The sequence below is a fragment of the Aphis gossypii genome, chromosome 1 (genome assembly GCF_020184175.1).
Source record: "Aphis gossypii isolate Hap1 chromosome 1, ASM2018417v2, whole genome shotgun sequence".
Taxonomy (NCBI): Eukaryota; Metazoa; Arthropoda; class Insecta; order Hemiptera; family Aphididae; genus Aphis; species Aphis gossypii.
In genome coordinates this window covers 77,266,907-77,292,397 of record NC_065530.1, presented here as the reverse complement: position 1 = coordinate 77,292,397, position 25,491 = coordinate 77,266,907, and the positions used below count along the sequence as shown (strand labels likewise).

Genomic DNA, 25,491 nt, shown 5'->3' with positions numbered 1-25,491 from the left:
TAGATACTATATAGATACGTATCGCTTTAATATTATTATTTAACAGATGAGTATATACGATTATAGGTAATACAATATACTATATTTACTATGATGAAATAATTGCCTAGAACAATATTATACTACCTACTAATTGCACGTTATACAGTGGCGATATGGGTTTTGAATTTTTATACGAGGGTGAATTGGGACTAAAAAGGTCACCGGGAGTTAGATCTACATCTGTAAATTGATTATAGACGAAAAAAAGTTGAATATGAAATTCAACTACCTTCCTTATTATTTTCAGTACAAATTATAATATTAAACACATAACTTACTCTGCAAACTGTGGTCTTTTTAACTAATTTATTATAATACGTTTAAACTAAAACAAGTTTTTTTTTTAAATGTTCACTAGTTATAGCAAAATTGTTAAAATTTCATCATTTGAAATTCAGCTAGTTCATACGACACAATAATAATCAAAAACAAAGATCTTAAAACAAATGTATTTAAAATTTTTATTTTGATGAAAATTATATTAAATACCTGTTGTACTTTGCATAAAATAATATGTTCGTTACCAATACACTACCTAATTAAGTTGTTACCTAATAGGTCAACTGCAAGCAGGAAGGTTTTCTTATGATATTTTTGAAATTTTGAAAAAATATTGAGAAAACCATAATGTTTGCCATGATGTTCTTCTAGAATTACTGATATGTATCTAATATAATATCTATATTATATAATTGTATCGAATGTTAAACACGAAAACAAGTATCTATATAGTATTGCCATTGAGAAAATTTAAAAAACACAAAAAAAAAAAACTGAATTCACAACTACTCAAGAAATAAACACTAGTAAAACATATTATGGTATATATGTATTCAATAAATAAGTTGATTATTTTAAAGGTGAACACTAATGTTTCTTCAAAAAGTAAATGAATGTTTTTTTTTTTTTTTTACATAATTTGAGTTCTTTGCGAAACACAATTTTTAAAAATTAGCTATCGCCTCGTTCTTGTACAATATGACTTTAACAAGTCGATCTGGCAAGCGTTAGACTTTACATTAAAAATTACAAAATTCTACAGAAACGCATGTTCACCTCGCGTGTGGCGTACCCGTGGTGTATATACATCGACGAGGCGTGTACCTACAGTGTTTTTTGTAATAAAGTAACACTATACGGTCTATATACTCGTATGGTTGCTATAACACTGGAAACGGGGTAGATGGTTGTAGGTCGGGATCCGACATATCGGATGTATAACGTCGAGAGATTTGTACGTCGACACGCGCGTTTCGTCGTACTCGTGTCGACCCACCTCGCCGGCAGACGTGTCGCGCTGCGGACGCAGTTTAAGACACGCATATAATAATACGTACAACCGTATGCAAATATCGTCATAACATATTATAATACACGTGCGACCGACTGTCGTGTTCGCGAATCGAATACAATAATATAATATTATTCTGTCGTATACACCGTCGTCGTCGCCGCCACGCTGTGCGAGAAAAACTCGTACGCAAACGCATAATATTATTATTAAATCATATTATATTGTCATCATCGTATCGTCGTATTATTATATTTTACGTGTAAGCATCCGTATTATTATGTATTATATTGTTTTTCGTCTCGACGAGTTTTGACAACGCGTTTAAATCGTCAGCCGTTTCAAGGCAATAAGCTGCACGTCGCGTAATCAGTATTGAAACCGCGTGCGTACATAATAATATTATATAAACGCTTTTTGGGCTACACAAATGAGGCACAGTTAGTATAAGGTGCAATATTAGTAGTGAGTTTAAAATATGTAGACTGCAGATATTATTTCTGGCCTTATCCAAAAAAGAAAAAAATTTTTAAATATTTTTCTCCAAGCACAACACTTGTTTCATGCAACTTAAACATGAATTATTTTTATAGATCGAGGGAAATTTGTCGTGTCTGTCTATATTTTATAAGAGTGATTCCAGTTCGATAAATTAATCCACTTATATGAAAAAATAAATTAAATAATAGGTATTAATAAATTATTTATTTAAATTATGTGGTCATAGGTATTATTTTTATTTCATATTAAGATTTTACATAGACAAAATCGGAGATGGGTTGCACAACAGTCCGACTAAACATTCGTCATGTGCAGGTAGATGTATAAGGAAACGTGTATACATAGATGTAACATTTTATTTATATGACATACACCGATCGCGATAACTCGAAATCACATAAATTAAAATAACGCGTGTATAAACTGATTTTTGTATAGGTAACCATTAATTTGTATCATTAAATAAAACACGATTTGTAAGGCTCTTTTATAAGTGTTGTAATATATTTGGTGCATTAAATCCTATATTTTAAAGATATTCTTCATATGTTTTAGGAGAAAAAATGCTTGTCCTAGTCATAACGTACTTGGAATGAACTATTTGACCTGAAATCAAAATAAAAACTTCCCTATTAATCGTACAAACTATAATGTAAATACTAAATAAGTATTTTTTTGATAGGGGTTGGGAATACAGTAGAGTGTTTTTATGGGTTAGGAATCTCTGTTCAATAAAATATAGTATCATCAATTATTATATTATGTGATGCGTCACTGAGATCGAAAAGCGGTAGTATGCATTATCTCATAATAGTAAATAATATAACTTACTACAGCAGTTCAAAAAGATACTCGTAAATATGTTACACATAGTTTCCATCGCAAATTACTGTGAAAAGAAAATCAGTTCAAAGTATACCTCTGCACCTTATTTATCCTCGTTGAATTATTGTTGCGTAATGCTATATAATAAAGCTACCATGATTAATAAGACACTAATAATACTACCTATAAACTTATCTATAACTTATTGTTGCATAGGTACTTACTTCTTCCTGTATATTAGCATAGGTTTCTACATTAGAAATAAAATCACCATACTAATAGTACAACTGTGGACTGCGTGTAATAGAAATATGAATACAGAATAAAACCGTTTTAGCTCATAGGCCGCCGGTACATTTTTAATTAATTTTAAAATAGTAATATTATGCAGATAACATAGTAATTATAACTCGATAAACTGTTACCGCGGACTATATTATATTATCCTGCAGCGTGCGTGAAAGTTCATCATGCAAGCAGGAGATATCGCATTTTATCATTTCATTTATTTTATACAGTTATTCAACGCGAGACTTATAAATTACCTGATTTGTACAATATGCTAATATTTTAACATTTTTAATTCCTATAGGTACCTTTACTATACTTGTTTGCACCTATAACGTTATTTTTTTTTCAAATCTATTTATTTAAATTATCTTATATCTATGAACGACGGCGTTTCCTCGGACGTGTCATTTCATAATTCATTAAGAGAAACCAAAGTTTTTTGATTTTCTTTGAAACACATACGAGAAATATTGAGCAATAATTAGAAATTTATTTTTCGTTCAACTTTTATTTTCAACAAAATATTTTACCTATAAGAGCAACCACCTGTGGTTTTCGAAAAAAAAAATTAGCACTGTCATTGGCCGAATCTCGCGGTTAATAATAGTGGTATGTCACAATGTTGATAAGCAAATGCTATGCGTATGATGCACGTGCCAGAAAGTAGAAACTAGCAGTTCTATTCGAATTCTATTGCATTTTAAACCAGTTACCACTAACCGTTCAACTTTACAATCAATACAATCAGTTGAATTACTACGTCACATTAAAAATTATCATCGATTTTATAAAATTATGTTTCGCTTTGTCTGGACGGTGTAGTAGTGTATAACGTCTTAAAATTATTACTAATTAGTAATTATTGTTTAAATACGACGACGTTTTCAGTGACATTTGATCGATGTATGACGATGGACATTGTGATCTGGCACGTTTTCACTTTAGGGTGGTAGTGACAATCGAATATAAAATATGTACTATATTATCTTAATCCAAACGGTGTGGATCACTATATAGGTATATTGGTATATGTATAATAATGTGTCATGAATTTGAAAGTTACAAAACAAATTCTCAACCAGTTATTAGCACGTAACGCATTAATAATATATTCTTAGTTATTCTTAGAGTTAAAACACGAATACGCATGATATTATTATAAAAGTGTCTATCATTTTTGTTTTATTTAAAATAAAAAAAAAATATATGTTTTCAGCGCATATGTTGATGTATGCATATAAGCATTATTTTTCATATTATAATATATTATTTTATTTTCCGTCTTAGCATCTGTAACCATATAAATTAAATATATAAATGTATATACATCACAGTAGGTACAATGTCAAATGTTTAAAATACTAAATAATAATTTTTCATTTAGATTACACAATACGCACTGCAAATACGTACGTTAATAAAAACAATAAATAATAAAATATTATTTTTATATTCAAAGTGTATAATATAATATAATATACCTATTATAACATTCTATATTGATTCTTTCTGAAAATGGTAGGGAAGAGGGGGAGGAAGAATTAAATCAATATGCGTTATTATAATTTATTTAAAATCGAAACATATATAATATATTATGTATGTGTGTATGTCATATTTATGTATCTACTTACTTTATGTTGTATCGTTAATTTATTTGCCTAGTATTTTGAAATATTTTTGTTTTCATTATAATAATATGTAGGACGTAGGTAGGTGCATAACAACATGATAATATAATAATTGCGAGATTGAAAAGTAAGCACAGGTTGTGGACTTCGGACGATTGAATTTTCTACAACCGATTTCATCACGAATAGTGCTTATAAAAGTGATCTCCAGCCGGATCGTACATCTTACTCAATGGCTCATGGTATTATATTTATAAACAAATAGAACATTATTATTAGTAATTTATGACCATATAGCTCACGCTGAACGCATATTTTCTCGATTCATATAATATGTGTATATACGTATAATATAATGTATGAATTTATGGTGTATCGCATACATACGTTTTTCCTTTTGTGTATAAATAATATTGGTATAATTTATTGTACATATATTATACGCACGTTCGTTGTTGAAACGGAAAAGTGAGACTTTAACTGTTTACATATTTATTTTTGAAATTACAGTTGGATATGAAATTAAATTAGTACTCGAATGATACATCAGTTTAAATAAAATGCAATTAAAACACCAGTCTTATTTATTACACTGTTTCACAACGTTAATCATTCCATATAAATGGTTATCAAACCGGATCAGAAACCAGTATCGAGATGTTTCCATCAATGCTATTTTTTGGTAAAACATCAAAGTTTTGATGTTATCTTAACTGGGTTGGTTTTTTCTGCATTAAAATATCTTGAAACTATTTTGTCATTATATTTAATTGTTGCTTATAACACAATACGATGGGTTATTCGTTTGAATAATATTATTAAAAATAAAAAATAATAATGATCACTTGATAGGTAGTATCGTAAGTATATATTATTTTTAACTCAAAAGTAAAAATTAATCCGTGATGTTAATAATAATAATTTTATTCTCTTAATGCATTTTCCTATTACGATATTGGTCTGACTATCAAACATATTATGCAATATATTGTGTGATTAACCAATCATGTTCATCCGATTTATTATTCTAATAAAATATTTATTTAAATTTTGGTTTTTTCTTTAATCTTAAATATACTTACAGCTAGACTGTAAATCAAAATACGTAGATTTTTTATTTGATTTAAGGATTTCACATGAACATGTCTTGTATTTTCGTTAAGAGACCTGCTTTTTTTATTTCAAATGAAACCCTTTTTTCTTTAAATTAATTTTTTTAAATTTTGATATAATCTAAATTTGTTCAAGTAGTTCATGAGTTAGGTATTTAAATTTGTATACTTAGCATAATAATAGGTTAAGATAATACAAGGATTATGATGAATTTAAATTTATAGTAATTAGTAATTACTAATGAATTTTACATAATCTATTAACATAGTTAATTTCTAAAAAATTGACAAGTATAGTTAGCAATGTTAGCATTACAATTAATATTACATATTTTTAAAATTTTACTTACTCAGAGATTACTTGTTCAAATTTTGAATGAAATACATTGAAATTTTAAAAAATATTCATCTGTCTAACGATTTTTAGTAATAGAGATTAGTTTTCATTTGAAAAAGTAGCTTTTATCACTACATGGTATTTCTTAGTTCTCTAATAGCATAAAACATTTAAATATAATGTAATATGGCTTTAAGTATACTTAAAAAATATAAACAAAAAATCAAAATTTTATTGAATTCAATGTAAAGAAAAAAAAATATGTAGGTTAAGGAGGTATGTTCGATTAATCACTTAGTATAATATTTCGAGTATACTGACTATATATATACTGCGCGATAGAAGTCGACGGATTTCTTTGATAAACGTGCACACGAAGATGAAAACGATTTATCTAAAGCCACGAGGACGCCCGTACCCGTGTCCGATTCGATTTTCATTTGTCACAATTATTCACTATTAAGCGCTTTACCTTGTTAACAACAGTATTGGTATATTATTTCTAATAACACTACTTACCGATGCACTGCGGCCGACTTATATAACGGTCGAGTGACGTGTATAAATGTGTACATCGATGTATATGTGATTTCCGTTCGTTGTAGGTATACGGGATTTCTGAAAGTCCCATCCACGTAGTTGAAGTCGAGCTGACCATTAAGTTATTCAATGATATTATAGTTATCGAAAGTCAAATGTATTTTATTGCTATCAGTCGTTGACACCATTCGACGCTTTTACAGTTTCCGGTTATGCTTTAACCGGTTTTGGAGTATATACGAACATTTTATTTTAGTTTATCTTTATTATTACTCCGATCGCAGCCACTAAATGCTCGTATACATACACACTTATTAATATATTATTATTATACATATGTATAGATGGTAGGTAAACTCCAACTATAAACGAAATTCGGTTCATTTTTATGATCAATCAATAAAAATATAGAATAATATATTTTAATTTTCTATTTGCAATTCATTTCGAATTGTAACATATATATATATAATATATGGCTGTAGGTCTTAGAATGACTGATCATTTACTTTTTTTTCATCTGAGAATTGCTGTTTTTGATAAGCGTTTCAAAAGTTTTGTAGGGCAAACAGGATTATTATTATTATTATTTTTTTTTTTTTTGGGGGGGGGGAGACAAGAAGGATGTAAAATAAAAGCATAATAATAATTATTATTATTTTTTTTTTTAGAACTAAATACATATAAATTATTCTTCATTAGCTTTATGTTTGTAAAATAAAGAAAAATTTTAATGTTAGTTTTTTTTATAAATAAACAGGTAATTATAATATTTTATTGAGGGTATTAGGAAGGAATTGTGTCACTATAGTAAATTATACACACATATATGATATAATCACAATTCAGAATTTCCTTTATAAATCGTAAGAAAAAAGTCATGAGACAACCACTAATCGTATGCGCTGCATTGCAGTATATAACGAGAAATATTATAATAAACTTGGTTGATTTTATATATATTTTATAATATTATGACTGATTGCTATTAGGTAATATCATGTGTGACATGGTAACCTATACTTAACCGTCTCATGCCATCACGAGTGATATTTATATTGGAATTTTTACGCTGAAAACCCAACTCGACTCTATGATAATAAATAGTGATATACACGTGTTTATAGTAGCTCTTGTATGCGTACCTACTACCTACGTTTAAAACATACATAACTCGTAAATTATCACACTAAAAGTTCACAATAATCTTTTTGTTTTCATTTATACCACAATAATCTAATAAAACGTGTTTGTATTAAAAACGAATCAAACGTACAACTAATAAATCAGACTTATCGTGGAGCGTAAGAAAATGATTTTAGCGTGGGAAAAACATGGTCATTTTTGAGATAATAATCATCATGATCGAAGTGGTTTTTTTGTAACCACTGCATTATATTAATATTATAATAATTTTACTTATGTGCATATGTGTGTGCGTGGAGATGCTCAGCTTTAAAACCCGATCAATTACTATATAATAAACATCGAATCATCTCTCAATGACTTATTTTTCATTCATCGTATTTAAATTTTAACTGGTTGTTTGAAAAATCGCGATTTCATCCAATAAACACACACAAAAACTCGCACGTCAGAAACCAGTGATTTGTTTTTGCGAGACCCCACCGTATTCACGAATTAATAAAATTAATGAAATAAACTGACGCGAAGGACATAATATATAATAATATATACCTACATACAAAATAAAATATACTCAGAGTTCTGCTAATAACGCAATAACATTGAAGTCCATTCTTCGTTATAAGTATTAGGTAAACATAAATATAATGTAGGTAATATAATATTATAAATTTTATTCTACCTACATAAATCTATCAATAGTTGTTTAATGTTTTCATTTCATTCATCGTCAGATCAAACACACACGAGGTCTACCGCAACGTGTATGTATATACTATATACAATATACATATATAATACACAGGAATACAAGATGATTCTATATTATAATATATATTATAAAACGGGGATGGCCAACTTGTGGCTTGTCTACTATTTATAAAATAAAAAATTTAAAAAAATCTATTTCCAAACATTTTGGCTCTATGTATTATTTTATGTAGTTGACAAAAATATATTCATGTTGGCTACCCCTATTATAAGCGTTAGTTAAACTTTTTTAGTGTTAATTATTAAGGATATGATTTTTTTTTTTTAATTTTGATGTATATAAATAACAATTTGAACGAGTAGTTTCTATATTATTATAACGTACGTATTATAATAGAAAAAGAATAATAGTCCTTAAAAATGGTTTAAAAAAAAAAAATAAAATAGACATACTGTTAAATTTATATAGTGTTTATTATACCTTAATTAGTATGTATAATTTACACAAATTATAAAATGGTGATAAATACATATTTTATTAATCATAATAAAATCATCATAATATAGTCCCTGTATCATCCTAATAGACCTAACCAATTATCATGAACTTGTTATTTTTTATACGCGAAGTTAAAACTACTCGTTTGAAAATGTCGATTTAAATAACTATAAATTTTCAATAAGTCATCTGATCAATAATTCACAGGGAGAAAGCGTGATTTCGGTTGGGAAATAATGTTTGTATCGTCACAGGACACTCGATAATAATGATACAAAAAAATCTAAATAATTCAAAATATACACTTAAAGGTTATAAATATCAAAATAATTCTGATTCAATTATTTGAATAAATGCACTGTTGATAAGAATGGGGGGGGGGTATACTCGGAGGATCTTCGTTTTTATTACACAATATAGTGCCATAGATGCAACGCTCGTTTGATTATAGAATGTGGTATTATACTAGCGAGAAAGGCTCTGTATATAATTCTATATAATTTATAATATTATCATAATATTGCGTATACATATTAAACACTCGTAAACAAACGCAAAGATTAATATATGTATTACATTTTTATTTCATTTCATTTTTTACGGTTTTTTAATTAAACGCATACTGCGACGCGGCGTGGTATGTCGGCATAGTATAATATGTGTAATATTATCGATATTCGTTATCTTCCACTCGAGCTTATAGGTATAATATTACATTACATACGCATGTGCTTACCTATCATGTGGCCTATACAATATAACATACGTACCAAATCATCCAGAATCTGTAAGGCGGCAGTGAATAGCCGAATAGGTTTATAATATTTTTTTATTCTGACACTAAAACAAACGACGGACGAGAAAACGACGACGACGATATCTCGTTTTCAATTTTTTTATTGCGTTGCATTTCCGAAAACGTTTTCAAACCGTTGTGCGGGTTTTCTAGATGATAATAATAATATACACGACGCGTTCTTCATTGCGAGCAGACAGAAACGCTTAAAATAATATAATAATAATATATTTATATGAAAGTTGGATTAAGGCGTTCGTGGAAAAACGTCTTCCTTCCGATTCTATATTTTTATGATCGCCGTGCTTAGAAGATGTGGATACTCGTTGCGCTATTTGGTATCTCACTCTGTTAGTAAATAATTGTGTTATTTCAACTTTTTTTTTTTTACAATATGAGCACATTTATACTATACTATTTTAAATAACTGCTATAACTTTCATAGAAATCTAAATATCGTAAAAGACTTAACATACAAACACAGATAATGTTTTCAACTTTAAATTATATAATATAATTAATAAATTCATACCAACATTTAAAACTAACAACACGAGAGTGGCCGCTCTACTGAAATCAAATACAGTTGTTTTGGACTCGTAGGTCAAGGAAACAGTCAAGACAAGAGTCTGCTCTTTGCCGACATCTTCTTAGGATTATGATTGTTTTTAATTCATATACAATATTATTATGTATTATGAACGCTCAGCGGCGGATTGGCCCACCGGGGGTTATGCTGTTTTGAGTGTGTGCTGATACCGGAAAAGTTTCTGGCGAGCAACTAGTCGTTTTATTAGAATAATTAGGTGGGCCTGTCACACGGTAATTTCCTGATCACAAATTTTTAGCCAACCTACCGCCGTGGATGCCAAACGGCCAAATCGTGTTGTCCGGTCATCAACTATACTAGCTGTATGATAAATGTTTGCGTATCATTTATATGAAGCCCCTATATACGTATATTATACGACATTATGTTAACATGTTTTTGGTTAGGTTAGCCATTCGAACGCCGCAATGCACGTCGCATGCGATATTATTTCGTATTTTTGTATTACGCACACGTCAATCGAGTGTCGTACTTCATATTATCAAAAAGTAGGCGATGACGCGTGATCATTCTGCCGCAGTGTACACTACAAATTATATCGAGTGTGTTAATAAAAAAAACACCGCATCGTATCGTCATGAAACCTTTTTTTGGGGGGGGGGGGAGGTGGGTCTTGGAAAAGACTGTCTGCAAGAGTCCGATACACGGACCCGAGCTTCAGCCCCTCGAACACGTGCAACGGTGTCTGTAGCAGTTGTACTTGTAATATTATTATCGTCGTCGTCTCATCGATTTGTGTTGTGTTTCAGCGACGGGGCCGACAAACAGAGGTTCTACGAGGTGTCGTGCAAGCCGGGCGTCGAGGGCAAACCGTGCCTGTTCATGGAACGCAAACTGCACGGCCACTCGACGTGCGTGCAGCGATATTCGTATTCGTACGCGATCGTGCGCGAGGAGAACGCCAGGCACCATCACGGCGGCGTCGGCGGCGGCGGCGGACAGTACAACAACAACGGTGGCAAGCAGACGTTCCAGTCGCTGTTCCCGAACGACAACAACGTTTGGAAATTGGATTACATAAAGGTGCGCAGCGGGTGCGCGTGCATGGTGCAGTCGCCCAAGAAAAAGCAACAACAAAAGCAGAGGCGGAAGAACGGCGGCGGCTCGGCGGGGGGAACCAGCGGCGGCGGCGGCGGCGGCAAGAGCAGGTCGCCGCAACAGTGAGCGATGACCAAGACGACGCCGGCTACGACATTACAGCGGCGGCGACGGCGGCGGCGGCGGCGGTGATACGATGACGCCACTGCTGCCGCCGAGCACGGTGTGTTCCGCGAGTCCTATTCAATAGACGACGACGACGACGACCCTTTTTTTCGTGTCGTCGTCGTGTTCCTTCGTCGCGCGCCTACGCACAATTTATTATATAATACCTAATATATAATAATATAATATATAGTATTATAAAATATGTATACGCACGTTATTAAAATATTAAAATATGTATTAAATATTTTACCTAATATTATTAATATTATCGTGTTCGCCGACACGCCTCTCATCCGTTTCCGACTCGACGCCGATTGTTTTTCTCCATCCATAAATTTTTAGATATATATTTTTTTTTTTGTACTGTATTATAAATTTTTATGATATTATGCCAAAAAAAAAAAAACCACGCGATATTTTTCAGCTAGATTTTTTTTTTTTTTATCGCTCTTATAGTTTGTTTTTTAATCCAACGTAACACACGTGCGCACGTCATGCCGCGCGAGTCTTCTACTTCTTCTTCTTCTTCTTCTTCTTCTTCTTCTTCTCCTTCTTCTCCTCCTCCTCCTCCGTTTTTTATATTTTCATTCACTCTTGTCCTAAATAATGCGCTCACCGCTGCATTAGCGCTTTCACGTATAGACACTCGCAATTTATAAAGACGTTAAAAAAGTAGCATTAATTTATACATCGTTACAAACCATTTTTTTTTTTTTAAATATATTATATATTTTTTATAACAATTTTTAATTCAATATAATATAAAATAATATAATATACGACTATTCATATATATTATAATATAGCGAGCGGTTATAATAATAGTAATATATAATATATAATAATATTATACTGTTTATAGTCATTCGAATGTTACCTTAGGCTTATGAATAGGTAATATTGTTAAGTAATTACGACTGCTTCGCAACGATAGGTAGGTAGATAGGTATAGGTATATAGTATATACATACTACATATAAACATATAATAAGTGCATATTATAATACTAAAAAAAAAAATAATAAATGTTTTTTTGTTTTATATTATATACATTCTCGTTACCTCGATCTATAATTATCATCTTCGGGATGAATTACAACATGTTAATTTTTTTTTTTTTTTTTTATCAAACAAAAGCGCTACGTCTTACTATTCTTAAATATAATATACGTAATATCTCCTTATAACTTAATATGCTTCTAAATTAATATAATAATATTATATATCCTTTTCTTCAGCACCCGCATTATTAACTTATTATTTTTTTTATTTTTCATCATAATTTTTTTCCTTCATCATTCTGTTGTACATCATAATAAATATTATAATATATTATGTTTTCTTCAATCTTTATAAGTGTACAGTTATGTATACATTAAAATACATGATATGGATATATATATATTGACATATTGTATGTGTATATTTATTTATTTTTTGTTAATATTATTACAGTGTTGATATAGTAGGTATGTACATTGTACACTATATACGTATTTATTGACTTCAATATTATTGTACATTTTATGTTGTTTATTTATTTACTACTTTTAATATATATATACACATACATATTATTATTATGTATAACTATTATAATAATTTAATTATCGAATATTTTTTTTATTTGTATATTTTTTGTTTTTTGTCAACTTAAATTTTGGTTCGTTTCATATATATTATATATATTAACGACTCATTAAGCTGTTTTCGCCACACATAATTGCATCATTTTAAATGTTACATAACATAGCCAATAGTTACATAACCGATGTCAAACGCATACACACAAGTGCCTGGTCGCGCGTGCGTGCACTTAATATATCTTTACACAAATATTTTTATATTCGAGTTTTTGTATCCAGACAACGACTGTGTACCTATATAATAGCACAAAATAATAAAATATATTTTACTACGTAGTGGAGTAGTTAATGCATAAAATAAGATTTCAACCATATTATTATTATAACAATATCACGCGTGCTTCTAGAGATATCATATTACTAGGGATAGGTACGCTCAAAATCCCTTCAAATTTTCATTAAAAAAAAAAAATGTATACAATAATTATTATTATTTTAAACGGGTATAATAATATATGCCGGGTGATCTTTTTAACATTCATTATTTCAAAACTATTAGCGTTTTTTAAAATATTTTATTTTATATTATAGTTTTAAATACCTAACTAAAACATTTTTCCAAATAAACTATATTTTTACTATTTTAAAATAACATGAACTTTTACACTAGTAAATTATGAGGTAAATGTAATTGAATTTTATATGAGATGAATGTATGTTTTTGTTTATGATTAAAAACTATACAGAAAATAAAACGATAAAAAGTAGTAAAATTATAATTTTTTTTCTAACTATGTTGTTTTATAACGACTTAAAATTATTTAAGATGAATATTTTCAAAAACGTTAGTGAACTCTGAAATAATGAGTTAAAGACATCACCCTATATATATATACATACAAAAATTATGCAATATAAATTAATGATGTAGCTACATATATCAATGTTAAAAGTATATAATTTAACTAAATAAGTTTTTGATTTGTTGGGATTATGAGTGTAGGGAATTTGACCAAGATCCATATTATTATTATTGTATTTACGTTGGTTTCACGGAAATTCATTTAATTTTAATATTCGTTTTATGGTTAGATTATTCTATAATTAATATATATATATATATATATTCTGAATTTGATATTTTACTATTTTTTACTAATGGTTAGAAATTCATAAGATGTATTTTAAGAAACTACTATATATTTCTGGTCAAATTCACCAAATATAATATAATATCACTGTCTGATTGTTTTTCTGATGTATAAATTCATGCATCGTATAGAAACGATGAGAAAAAAAATAAAAATTGTAACGATTATCGACATTATATTGTTAGACGGCGTTTAATGTATGCATTTATATCGACATTTATGTGTTGTCCCTAGATCGTTAGGAGCAAAACACAATATTTTGTCAAAATCCGAGAAAATGTGTATGAATGCGCCTTTGCGGATGCTATATCGCAATAATATTGTAAATTTTTTAAACTGAGTCCGATTTATGTATACATATAATATGTATATGTATATATATTTACAATTATGCACAATTTAGATTATTATTTGATAATCGAAATATTTAAACGCACTTTTTTAATAAACTAATAAAGAAGATATAATTAATTATTCGAGTTTTATTTTCAATGTGTCGTTAATTATAAACCATTACTAGTCTATTGTAACGAATTTTGTACCTGTATATACCTGACTTATTGTTAACCGTTGTAACACTTACAACCCTGCTACAGAATACAAGCAGATTGCAAATATCATCCAACTAGAACAATACAATTAAAACTCAATACAGCGGAATCGTCGAGAATTTCTATACTTAGTAACACATAATTACTACCAAATTTTATCTCGTTTTGGTAATTAATAAATCATATAAAGTCTCTAACTCTCTCTGACATATAATTTGACTCGATTTTATTAAGTTTATAATGAAATTATATTATATATTAACATTACATAATTATATTATTATATCATCAAGGAGGATAGTAAAGTCTTTTTTAACTCATCTATATAATATTATTGTAAAAAATCTAAGACGAGCTTTTTATCTCCTCCTTTCCCTTCTCAATCAGAACATCTAGCACCGCGAATCATGTTTTATATTTATCACTGATATAAATAATAAAAGATTGATACCTAGTTTGCCGGCTTTTCTGATAAGCATTTATTGATTCCACCGACTAGTGTTAATATTAATTACCTATTGATTGATGATTCTACAGTCTTAATTTTAATTTTTTTTTTTTTTTTAAATACACAAAAAATTTAAAAAAGTAATCTATAGTAAACATAATTTTTTTTTTTAGAAAATTTAATTCGTAGAATACTGGTTATAATATTATAAATATTGCTATGTTACACTCATCGATTCTACCCTGCATTAAATGAATATATATAAAAAAAATAGATAAGGTTAAAATCATACAAGACTTCAGCAATACAATTTTATTTAAATTAAAAAATTATTGAATACACGAAATTTAGTACACTTTAGTGAATCAAATCGACATTAATTAGAAACTAAGTAAAAAAATAAGTTTTTAGTATATATTTATTATTTTTTTTATTAAATACTAAGTTTTATAATTAAGTTATTATGTTTTTATATGTTAAAAAAAAAAATTAAAACTGTGAAATAAATATTTGATGAATGTGAACAACATCCAGTAGAATCAATTTTCAAACAGACGTACGATTTCCGTGAAGTTGATACTTAATCGATTGAATCGATAAACGCTATTTCTGACCATTTCCGAATGATAAGATACAGATTAATATATTCTATGAAAAAAAAAAAACATTTACATAGTTGTCAAAAGATTCGCGACCAATATTTGAGCTCAGCTTAACTCTGAAAATTTTCCGGTAGATCAAGGTAAGTGAATGATATCGTAATTACACAACAGTGTTAATCTGGAGAATACGATAAAATAAATACGACAGACGAACACGACTTTAGTTTATAGAGTTGTACGGATATTTGATTCGATGGAATTTGATGGGAACAGTGCGATATCCATAGAGTAGGTATTTGAAAGAACTTCAGGTACATTACTACAAAGCTATTTATTAAAGAGACAGGCCAATTATTCTGATTGTATAATTTATTATTATTATTGATACTGACAACTATCTACAAAGTGACCCGGAACGAAATCGATTTCAGATTTCACAATATTATTATATTATTTTCGTAAATGATAAATCACTATGACATGTCAAATTATATGATTGCTGTAATAGAATAATATACTCGTATTATATAATAGTATAGCCGCAGACGATATTTATTTTAATCATTCGGGAAGTTATATTAATATATTTTATTTTAATATAACATCGTATTTTTGTGATTAACATCAACATATTATTTACAGTACGTATTACGAGTATAATAGTATTATTATCGTTGTATTACCGCAAAAATATGAGTTCATCGATTAGTGAGAAACACACATTTTTACCCATGAAAAAATATGTTAATAATTATTCTTATTTCTTATTATCTATATAATAATATTTTATCAACAATAGCATTGAATTTTTTTGTCGTCCCGGAAGAATATAAAATGACATATTATAATAATATAATGTATTTAAAAGTATGTATGTGAAAAAAAAATTGCGCATTCAAGTATAGGTGTGATTAAATTAAAAAATGACCAGTATCAACAGTTTATTATATATAATTTAGTATTACTTTAGCCAAAGTCGTAAACACTGCAGAAAACCGACATTTAGCTTAATTAAAAATGTTATACTCTTAATATAATATCAACATAATAGTATAATTATTTTATCCTTCATACGCATATAGGTACCAAGGCGATAAATATAAATCATTCTTTTGTAAACGTGTAGTATACTATCATCGTTAAGTATATAGCGTGATTAGCTATAGATATGCTTACACCTTTCCCTTTTCTCTGTTAAATATTAACCACTTGATTTTTTTGATAATGTCATTGCATCTTAATCTAAATTCAAATGAGTAGTTTCTGAATTATAATATGTTGTATTAAGGATAATAGAAACAATAGTCAATAATATATAAAATATGAAAATAATGTCTAGTCTAGTATTTATTGTACTCGGATAGTTTTTACAAGTTGTCCTAAATTAATTTATTACTACTAATAACTTTTAAATCATCATACTCCCCATATTATATTGTATAATAGATTATTATTATACCCTTATTTCCTTAGTCCTTAGTTAATTTCTGAACAGTTTGTAGTAAAAAAGGGAGGTTCTCATTTAAAAATGAAGTTTGTTCGTTTATCGATACAAGCACTGGAGACTATTTCTAAATTGCATTAAAAATGTCTTAGTGTTTGAAATTACATGATTCTAACAACTGAATATATATTTAAAAATCATTTATAAGCTCCATTGTATAGTGTAAAAAGAAAAAAAATATATTATTAGGACGACGAGTTTACGACGAAATTATATAGGGTGAAAAAAAAAACGAATACAAAATCGTATTTTATGGATTTTATTGTGTAGTCAGACCACATTTCAATCCATATATTATAATATATTTATGTATGTAGGTATAGAAACTATCTAAAAATTTCAAAATATACAAAATTTAATAATTTATCTATGTTAGAGCCCATAATCTCTATATATACCTTTTTTAAATACCCTAAGCTCGCAAGGGCGCTATTTTGGATTAGAAACGATATATTTGATTATGGAAAGTCTACAGTCTTTTTATCGTCAAGGACCATTTCTGTTCTTTCGTTGAACGTTGTTACAGTGTTACACAAAAAATTGACGCCATGTACAAAGGTTTGATAATGTATCATGACTATATCTCTATGTTAATAGATATTAGTCCTATGTCTGAAAGAAATGGTATGGCCATGAACGAATTGATGGTTATAAATTTATAATGTAAAACGATCGTATTTATTGATGAAAATCGAATTGTCGTAAGACACGCTTTTAAAATAGGTATTAATAATATATAGATAGTTATTATCATGTAAAAGTATCACCGTATAATCTAAAGGTATATATTTACACGAGTATACTGGTCTTCTTCAAAACGGTAATATAACACGATATTAATGTATAAACCTCGACCATTTTATTTTTATTACTTGGTGTACAACATGTACTTAATACTGGTTATATTATTTTAATATATCATATATACATATAATATATACAAATAATGTAGACGGCAATCGCATACTATCGACGATGTTTAAAAAAAAATTTTACGACAGAAGTTAACGATAATTGCCATTGCCGGTACAAATACACATAATTATTATATTTATTATATATTATAATACTATTGCCACGCGTGACATTTAAACGTTTTATTTTATTTAGGTGTCGTATAAAAATATAAATATAAATTTGGATTAAAAACAAATGTCTAAGTGTGAAACCACGCATTGGAGCAACGGGCATGTGTCCGGTTGGGCCGGAATGGAAATAAAATAATACTAGTAGATTTAATTCGACAATTCGTAAATTATACATGTATAGTTACAACACATATAGCAATAAAATTTCGAGTTATTTGAGTCATTAAATGTAATAAAGATAAACATTTTTTTCGTTCAGAAATTTACTGTTTAGGTTGATCAATATAACACAAGTAATAATTACTACGATTATTAACACAGACGATTTCTAACGATTGTCACGGCGTTTTTGCAAGCAATACGTCGTACACGATGATAAGTATTCCAGAGCTTAGGCGTTTCGTCTGAAATGACTGTCTATCCGAAAACTATAGATACCATTCAAAGAATGACCCATCATCGACCCAAATGGTTATCATTAATAATAAATTAATAACATATAATAAATATTAAAATGCCAATACGTATTTAAATACAAATATCGTTATTTTTGTTTAAGCACATCAAAAATAAAATGAAAAATCATTTTATTTATTTAAATTTTCATCCGATTAGCTCATGGACATAATATTATAATTTATAACTTTCCATAACTTTAAATCGTTACAAAAAAATTTTTTCAGAAATTTTTACAATTTTTTATAATTGTTTTTTACTGTTATAAATGAAAATATACCTTTTTAATTTTATATTTCAAAACACATATTATTTGGAGTATTTTGATTTATAAAAATTAAATTTCGGACAAATACCTAAGTTATTTGTTATATAATGTATTCAGTTTGAATGAGTGAAGAAATGGACCAAAATTATTCATAGCAATAACATTGTATCACATTACTCCGTTAAACATATAATATATATATATGTCATAAGCTAGCTACTCGTCCAAAATTTGATTTATTTTTAAGTGGCAATCGTTAAAATAGTAAACAATAATAAAAAATGTTTGTTTTTAACTTTTTAAAATAATGTAAAAAAAATTTTAAAACATTTATAATTTTTTAAGTGATGAGTATCTTATGTTAAATGTATTAATCTATCAGGTATAGTATACCAGAAAGGAGGAAACAATTTAAAAGGTAAGATAATTTATAAGCTAAAAGAAAAAGATGATGACGTTGTGATTATACATTATTTCTTTTCTTTTTTTTTTGTTTTTTGTGTAAAAACTGTATGAATAAGGATATAATATGTATAATATTAATAAGAAGAATAATAAAAACTCCGAAATAAATGCTATTCGACTTTTGTGTGTCGTAAACTGCACGATTCAATATTTATTGCGTTAATCGGAGATCGTGAATAACCGAAGTCTTGAATTATAAACGGCCGCCAATGGTTTACTAGAATACATGAAATTATTATACCACGACTACTGCGGCGTCCATAGCAAAATTTATTTTATGAGAAAATAGGGGTGGTGAATGATGATAACGGAGGGAATAGTGGAACCCAAACTCATTTTACAACAAAGCGATTTTTATAACCTTATACTAGTGTACTATATTAATTGAATTCATACCGAAAACGGATATTGTTATTATCGTACATGTTTTATTATCGCCGTTGTCTTATATTTTGTCGTATAATACGTTTACTGTACACCGTGGCAGATATGGATAAACCTAATCTATTCATATGCTGTTCGATTTTGTATTATCCACAACAAACTCGGAAATCGCAATATGTATTTTTATAAAGTAACGAATGATATTATAAAATATATATAGATAATAAATATTTATAGGTATATATTTTTCTTATCTAAAGTACTTGATCGGTATTCAGCTTATGTAGATAATTTAACTGAAATTTTGTTGAGAGGGAATAATATTTAAGTATATGATTTTCAATAACATAAAAATGAAATGTTTAAAGCTTAAACAAATATATTTTTTTAAAACCCTGATGAGTCTCTATACCAACTACTTTTATTAGTTATACATATTAAAATTGTGCTATTGCTTCCTCCTACTGTTTCGAAGGCTCTCGAGGCTATGTACTCCAAAATTGATCAAATACACAGCATAATAAAATATAGGTAATATGTATAAATTACATGTGTATTGGCATACGTGGATCGTAACTGTCACTAGACTATGGTGTAGTAAGTATGATAACAGCCTTCATGTGACACAAAATATGCATTGAATATACAGGAGTCAAATAAAAAAAAATCCCCGATAATGGTTTGTAAAAAAAAAAAACCCAAAACCTGACATTATGCATTGGGCACGGTATCGAGATTGGTGGTTGATGTTGTTGAGGTGGCTGTGGTGCGTATGCACTATCAAAAAGGACGAAATTTCGACCAGAAAAGGGCAGCGGCTTTATCAAAGGTTTTTGCTCTTCTAAGAACTAAATTTCTCTTGACCGACAAAACCCTTCTCTGCTATCCCTCTCTCCGCAGGTGGTGTATAAGAAAGTCACATACGTTTTACTATTAAAAATACACGTCGATTTCTTAATACGTGATTATACAAAACAGCTCATCCCTTTTGTCAGTGTAGATGAAGATTTATATCTATCAGAAGAGCCGGTTTTATGTGCTCGACAATTTGGCTATTATTAATTATTTATCTATTATATTTGAGTTTGCTTATTACAATGGCGTGCCAATGTCATGCCATTACATCCATCTTATACACAAAGAATTGCCGTATATACGTTTAATACCCAATATCCATTATGTATTATATTTGGCAACAACGACCGTGAAACATATAACATATGGTTTCGGCGTCATCCGATTATAATAAATTATATAGTTGCCCGTTACCATAATGACGAAACGGAATGGGAAAAAAATCTAATCAAATGACGATTTACACGACAGTATACTTTAAAAACTATAAATTCTCGAGTTGTATACGCATCAACAATAAATTATTATAACAGTCTGAACGAGCCAAGAGAATCGCAGTAAGTTAATAATAGTACCTAATGTTCGTTGTTGGACATCGTGATAAACTGTATCCTGCAGTAGCAGTGACGTATTTGAGAGTGGGTTGGCGGTAAGGGCCCTAATAATTCGAATCGAAACGAAAACGTTATTTCTCAAAATATACTCCTTTCTGTTGCAGCTGCTATTGTAAGTAATCAGTAGCGTATTAAGGGTATTTTCAGAATCAACCATTTGGGGCTTTTACTATTGTTATTCAATATTAGTTTGTGGTTGGTGATATTATGTTTATCACTGACCATGAACGCAAACTCTTGATTTTTTTCTGCATTAAAAAAAGGGTAATAAATTCTCTATCCCCCCTCCCTTTCCGCCATACTGGTTGTAGTATATAAGTACTGATGTATTTTAAAGATAATCAAATTTAATACGTACTTACAGGTATAATTTTAGTGACTATATATTAAATTATAATATTATACTTGATCTGCATGTCATCGTCAAGGGACACGTCACAATGCAAAAATTCTTCGTCAAACTTGCTTAAGTTATTCAACGGTGGGCGTCATGATCATCGTGTGGTCACCAGACAAGACCTGATCACGGATTACTCAAGTAATGACGACGATAATAATAACAGTCCGCGGTCTTCAACCTCTGACAATGCCGTCGCCATCAATAATTATTACACGTGGAACTCGTCCAGAACAAACTCTCCTATACACAAGTAATAAACTTAATTATTGAAACTATTAATAATTATATTTATTCAATAATAAAAAAAAATGTCTATGGAAGTCAAACCTCTAAAGTTAAGTATATTTTTAGTAGATCGTGTCCAAAAAAAAGTTTGGCCATATAGGATACTACAATATGTAATTTACAAATAGAGGCACCTTTTTTGTTGTTCAAACCGATGATGCTATAGGCTTCAGGTCCTACACAGGCTGCACCGGTAGAACCACCTGTTTCTCATATAGATATATTACTGTCATAACAAAATATTTATTTGATATGTAAAGTTGTATGTGAGATATTAATAAACCATATTATGTAATTATAGTCTTAGAAATTTTGAAGGGAATAAAAAAAAATATTTTATTGTAATCCTAGGTGCTGTTAACTTGCTCTGAACGCATTGTTAGTCGAAATTGGGACAACATTTTAATTATTTCTCACCCTCTTTATTGAAATCATATCATAATATATTCTCTGATGCATTAATATAATAATTTATGATTTCTCTTATTACATCGTTAATGAATTCCCAACATATTTTAATTCATTCGTCAGCCGTCGCAACAATACGCCATACAAAATATCATATTTCGTTATTTGAAATTTTTATACAAAAGATTAAAAATATTATATTCCTATACACAACTAATATTTTTGATCGTTTAAATTAAAATTAATACAAGGCCATTCCCACCTTATGAAAATAGTAATACGTTTTCTCAGAGCATATTCTACAGTCTACAGATTCGTGAATCATCCCCTATCGGTTTGTTTTTATCTGTACAATATATTATAAGCATAATTATTATATTATACTTGTATAATATCAAATTAGTTTAAATATTCTTCAAATATACCCTTTTTTAAAATACCGATTATTGAAGATTATTAGCCTTGTATATTTCAAATAAACAGCAGTGTTTAGTCATTTAGTGGTTAGGGAAATTTCATGAAAAATATATGATAAATTAGATAAGATATAGGAAAACAAATATTATACGATAAATAGAACACCAACTTTTTTATACCAAAATTCTCCTTATTCTGTACATATTTTCATGAGGAAAAAACCATGGAGGCTAACTATTATAGAAATCGTATAGACACCATAAAAACAGGAGGATCGTAAAATATTGTTTTTTATTTTTTCAATATCACTTATGTAAGAAAAAAGTTAATTGGTTTTGAAAAAGGAGACGTAAATGATATCAAAACAAACAAAAATTTCTTCGTATGATATAGTTTATATTATAGTGTATAGTTTCCAAAAAAAAAGAAAAAAACAAATAAACAAATGAGCACTTAGGCTGTTCGGTTTTATATGCTGAAAATAAAAACTGGTCTCTTAACCGCAATTAAAATATATATAGCCCTTGAAATTGGTTGTGTGTAATATTATAATAATATATTATGCGGTTTTGTTGTATTGGTGACAATGCGCAGGGAGAGAGCGCAAATCATATCGGCACTACATTCGGTAAAGTCGACATCGGAGTTGTGTCGTGGACTGACAAATTGCGACGGTTACAATAGAGCACATAGAATAAAGGAAATCATGTCCATGTGCGCGGATCGCCGAGGTGATTTTTCAGCGGACGAGTACCATCACCACGACCACCCTCATCACGACCACGGTAACGAACAGGACCCCACCGTAACAGAGTCGGATGCTGTGACAACGGCCTTGTTAACCGACGAGGAGACGTCGAACCGACGTAGTAGTTGGACGTCGTCATATCTCGGGGGCGCGTCGCTTTGCTGGTTGTCTACGGCCACCGACCGGGAAACGGAGGACGATTACAACGACAATGGCAACGAAAACAACGTAAACGCGGAAGAGGAACACTGCCGCCGAACGTCCAAGAGGCAATTGTCGTGGTTTCGGAAGTTGAACCGGAAGTTCAGAAATAGTCGCGACAGCCGATAAAATAATATACAACTTTATTATAATATATATATTATGTTTTACGTTATAATATAACGTGTGTACCATGCATACATTTGTACTATAATAATAATAACCGCAGCGTCTGCAGCTTAATGCGAAGAAGGGCCAAAATAGTGAAATTAAGTACAAAGTAATAATTACGAAGTAAAATGAAAAAAAAAACTAAATTAGTGAAAGTAATGATAATGTTACAGTAAAAATGTATAACTAAAAAATAACAAAATCTGAACAAAAAAGTCTAATTTTCATATAGGCGATATACGTTTACCTGGTCCTCCTTCACGACCACGGGTGATCCAGACTAATTTAATCGAAATTTTTCAATATTAATAATAATACTAACGAAATACAATATGATACGATGACCAGCAGACGCTGATTAATATGCATAATAATTAATATATAGATATCACGCATGACACAATAATAGCTTACCGGCTGTCCTTGAACTAGTTGCGATCAACAACATCATTACACATTTTTCATTTAATATTCTTATTTGCCAAGCAAAATATTTTTCTCAGATCTTAAATATACAAAAACAGTATTTTGAACAATTAGTTAATAATATTTATAAATATTTAAAGCGTTGATTATGAAAATTCCATTATTTTCGGCGCATATAAACTCTAAATTCTAATATAACCAATTAACTAGGTACTCATTAGCAATTATTTATTGTTTATTCGGATACTCAGATACATGTTTTGTTTCAGATGATTAAATAAAAAATGTATGGTAATAATAAAAACTTTATAAGAATAGACAATAGTATTGTTTTTTTACTGACTTCAAATTATGTAAACAAATTTTAAAAATGTAACAAAAAACGTTAATACTTCAAGATAAAGAGTGTTTAATGTATTAAAAATAATGAACACGTATGAAATATTGTGAATTTGAGCTATAAGCTGCATTAATGTCAGATACACTGAGACAATTATCGGATATTGTTAGCAATTTTTGCTGCAACGGTAACATACAAAATTACTTTTATTTTTCTAGTGTTTAATTATGTCAATACTTAAATTTTATTTAAAGCTACAGGAAATTTTTTCGTTTTATTTTAATCGTTTTGAAACAAGAACAATTTATTTATTTTAAACGCACAATGAATTTTAATTATTTCAATTTTTGCGGTTTAATATTATTTATTGTTAGTATATACTTATAAATATTACTCGGGTACTGGCACCATTTTTTGGCACTTCAGTACATCAAATATAAATTATAGTTATGACCATATAAAAAATTTTTATAAACTTAGTAACATTTTAAAAATTATAAGTACATCGCTTCATTGCCAAAATGCAATGGTGCGCATTAAGGTCAAAACACGCAATATGGAGCCCAAACTAACTTTAGTTTCTCT

General features: G+C 29.0%; 2 protein-coding genes across 3 annotated transcripts in view; both read left to right on the top strand.

Moving 5' to 3' along the window:
• LOC114127991 (uncharacterized) overlaps positions 1–13,456 on the top strand; it is an 82,290-nt gene extending 68,834 nt beyond the window's left edge. Inside the window, exon 6 of the mRNA XM_050208530.1 lies at positions 11,082–13,456. Coding sequence (XP_050064487.1) covers positions 11,082–11,496 — 415 coding nt within the window. The 3' untranslated portion in view covers positions 11,497–13,456. The remainder of the gene's footprint in view (positions 1–11,081) is intronic.
• Positions 13,457–21,309: 7,853 nt separating this feature from the next.
• LOC126549226 (uncharacterized) lies at positions 21,310–24,167 on the top strand. Of its 2 annotated transcripts, none has more exons than XM_050197804.1 (3): positions 21,310–21,453; positions 21,875–22,160; positions 23,615–24,167. In XM_050197804.1, the coding sequence occupies exons 2-3, from the start codon at positions 21,925–21,927 to the stop codon at positions 24,096–24,098; spliced, it is 720 nt and encodes a 239-aa protein (XP_050053761.1). In that variant the 5' UTR covers positions 21,310–21,453; positions 21,875–21,924; the 3' UTR covers positions 24,099–24,167. The 2 variants fall into 2 exon arrangements, with proteins under 2 accessions (XP_050053761.1, XP_050053762.1); XM_050197805.1 differs by lacking the exon at positions 21,310–21,453 and adding an exon at positions 21,488–21,622.
• Positions 24,168–25,491: the final 1,324 nt, after the last annotated feature.

Coding starts and splice junctions, on each gene's coding strand:
- LOC126549226 (XM_050197804.1), top strand. CDS start 21,925: ATGTCATCGTCAAGGGACACGTCACAATGCAAAAATTCTTCGTCAAAC. Junction 22,161..23,614: donor ACAAACTCTCCTATACACAA/GTAATAAACTTA, acceptor GACAATGCGCAG/GGAGAGAGCGCAAATCATAT.